Source organism: Piliocolobus tephrosceles, chromosome 5 (genome assembly GCF_002776525.5).
Source record: "Piliocolobus tephrosceles isolate RC106 chromosome 5, ASM277652v3, whole genome shotgun sequence".
Lineage (NCBI taxonomy): Eukaryota > Metazoa > Chordata > Mammalia > Primates > Cercopithecidae > Piliocolobus > Piliocolobus tephrosceles.
The window spans coordinates 156,844,079-156,847,436 of NC_045438.1; the positions used below are offsets into that span (position 1 = coordinate 156,844,079).

Consider the following 3,358-nt stretch of genomic DNA (forward strand, 5'->3'; position numbering starts at 1 on the left):
CAGTATGGCGATTCCTCAAGGACCTAGAACTAGATGTACCATATGACCCAGCCATCCCACTACTGGGTATATACCCAAAGGATTATAAATTATGCTACTACAAAGACACATGCACACGTATGTTTATTGCGGCACTATTCACAATAGCAAAGACTTGGAATCAACCCAAATGTCCATCAGTGACAGACTGGATTAAGAAAATGTGGCACATATACACCATGGAATACTATGCAGCCATAAAAAAGGATGAGTTTGCGTCCTTTGTAGAGACATGGATGCAGCTGGAAACCATCATTCTTAGCAAATTATCACAAGAAGAGAAAACCAAACACCGCATGTTCTCACTCATAGGTGGGAACTGAACAATGAGCTCACTTGGACTCGGGAAGGGGAACATCACACACTGGGGCCTATCATGGGGAGGGGGGAGGGGGGAGGGATTGCATTGGGGAGTTATACCTGATATAAATGATGAATTGATGGGTGCTGACGAGTTGATGGGTGCAGCACACCAACATGGCACATGTATACATATGTAACAAACCTGCACGTTATGCACATGTACCCTAGAACTTAAAGTATAATAAAAAAAAAAAAAAAAGAAAGTGCAATTTTATTGTGTAGTCACAGGCAGATGACAGTAAGGACCTCAGAGCTATACTTTTGTTTATGATAATTATCACAGACATATTTTTATGCCTTCCCTTTTTCCTAGAAAGTGAGCAACTTTAAAGCAGAAACTATAATCACTGTGAATTTTCCCATTGAACTGCCTTGCCTCTTGCCAACTGTTATGAATTTTTCTGTTTCCCACAAAACCTTGTAAAAGGACTCTTCACATTGCAGAATTACAACTATCTGTTCAATGAATAAATCAGTTCATCTGTATCTTCTAGGTGGAGTGTGTTAAGTGTTGACAAATAATCTACATAAAATATCTCACTAATGTTACATGTATAATAAGAATACAGCTACCAAAATGGTAAGTGCATATAAACTTACATCCTCAGACAAAACAAAATCAACTTACTGGTAATCATCGCTCCAGTTACAGAAGCCAGAAATCCAATGCTGACTGCAATGACAGAGATGACTCTTCCCTGCCTATGCCTCTGCAGCATCACAAACATCAACACTCCTGCAGCACCATGGACAAACAGAGAAGAGAAGAGAGCCCAGAGGAAGATCCAGTACCACATCTCTGAAAGGAAAAGCAAAGTGTTAATAATCATCTGTTGAAATACAACTTAGAAAATTCAGTTTAACAAATAGTGAGCACCTATGACTTGGGAGGTTACACGACATAATACATAGAAAAATGCCTCACACCATGCCTGACACAAGCAGCACTGAATACATTATAAGGTTTACCATCATCGCTGATGCCTGATGAGGAAATAATTTCTCCCATGGCTTCGAAAGGTTAACACTATATTCTAATTTTTTCTAAATGTCCCTATTATATAGCTATCATCCATCAACTTTATATTAAATCTCTGATATATGTGTAAACTTCTTAGAATACATTATAAAAATTAATTCCTGTTTGAAATAGAATCTTTTGTTTTCTACCCTAAATAAGTGTTAAGAATGTTTTTAACTACCTTCTAATTCTAATTCAAATCATTCCAGATATCAGTCAATTATTTTTACCTTTTATTTTTAAGAATTTCAGGCATTTTCTCCTTGTGGCCCTGAACTTGGTATACTAAAAAATGAGTCAGATTAAAAAAAAAAATCATTTGCCTCTAGTCATCTTACTGTTCCTTACCCAGAACTTTTCAAGCTCCAGTATTATCTCCCCAGTGTGACCTCAATCGACTGTTCACTGACATCTCGGCTTAGAGACCGTGGACAAGCGCACTTTTCATTCGTTCTCCCACACTCATTCCCTTTCCTTCTGGTCACCTGACTGCCTCCCAGTCACTCCATATAGTTTCCACAGATGTCCCTGCACTGACTCCTTCTCCCTGACCATACTCTAGTGAGGTATGAAAGAGAGGCAAGGGATCCAAGCTGGGCCAATCGTCCCCTTCCCCTGGGACTTCTGGATCGGGGCCAACTGAGCATCCTTGCTCTTCAGGTAGCTGAAGCTGAAAGGCTCGAGATTTGTGAAGTTACTTCATCATCGCATGATGAAAGCCACAGTACAAGAAGGAAAAAGATCCATCAAAGACAAGAGAGAATCAAGTCCCTTAATGAGTTATTTCTAAGGCCCTGACACATTACCATCCTTAGATTCAATGTCACATCCCGGTTCCCTTGTAATAAAATCCCTCTTTTTACTTAAACTATTCAGGTAAGGATTCTCTCACTTATACCTGAAAGAGCTGACTCTAAAATATTTAGATGTTACCTTGAGGGTCATCCTTGATATGCAAACATTCCATAATACAAAGTCTCTCATCTGTGATTTGGGCTAGGTAGTCACTATCAATTGTAAAAGAAAAGTCAATAAAATAGTCATTAATAGAATTAAAATGGATGAATCAAAACCTATGTATCCAAATATCATTAAATATGGATATATACTGTTGGTAGGAATGTAAAATGATATAGCAGCTGTGGAAAATAGTATGGAGGCTCCTCAAGAAGTTAAAAACAAAACTACCATATGATCCAACAATTCCCCTTTCTGGGTATATACCCAAAAGAACCAAAAGCAGAATCTCAAAGAGACATTGGCACACCCATGTTTATCAGTATTATTCACAATAGCCAAGAGGTGATAGCAACTCAAGAGTCCCTGAATGGATAAACAAAACACAGTACACATATAATGGAAAAATTGCTGAGTTTTAAAAAGGAAGGAAGGAAATCCTGTCACATGCTACAACATGAATGAACCTTGAGGACATTATGCTAAGTGAAATAAACCATCACAAATGAATATCATTTTTTTTTTTTTTTGGCAGAGTCTTGCTCCATCACCCAGGCTGGAGTGTGGTGGCGTGACCATAGCTCACTGCAGCCTCCATCTCCTGGGATCAAGTGATCCTCCTGCCTCAGTCTTCCCAGTAGCTACAACTACACATGTGGGCCATAAAAATATTTTTTGTAGGGCCGGGCGCGGTGGCTCAAGCCTGTAATCCCAGCACTTTGGGAGGCCGAGACGGGCGGATCACGAGGTCAGGAGATCGAGACCATCCTGTCTAACTCGGTGAAACCCCGTCTCTCCTAAAAAATACAAAAAACTAGCCGGGCGAGGTGGCGGGCGCCTGTAATCCCAGCTACTCAGGAGGCTAAGGCAGGAGAATGGCGTAAACCCAGGACGCGGAGCTTGCAGTGAGCTGAGATCTGGCCACTGCACTCCAGCCCGGGCGACAGAGCGAGACTCCGTCTCAAAAAAAAAAAAAAA

At 40.3% G+C, this 3,358-nt stretch overlaps 1 protein-coding gene across 1 annotated transcript in view; it reads right to left on the bottom strand.

Moving 5' to 3' along the window:
- TMEM170B (transmembrane protein 170B) overlaps window positions 1–3,358 on the bottom strand; it is a 47,031-nt gene that overhangs the window by 19,422 nt on the left and 24,251 nt on the right. The window contains exon 2 of the mRNA XM_023185363.3: window positions 1,031–1,201. Within this exon, the coding sequence (XP_023041131.1) occupies window positions 1,031–1,201 (171 nt within the window). The remainder of the gene's footprint in view (window positions 1–1,030; window positions 1,202–3,358) is intronic.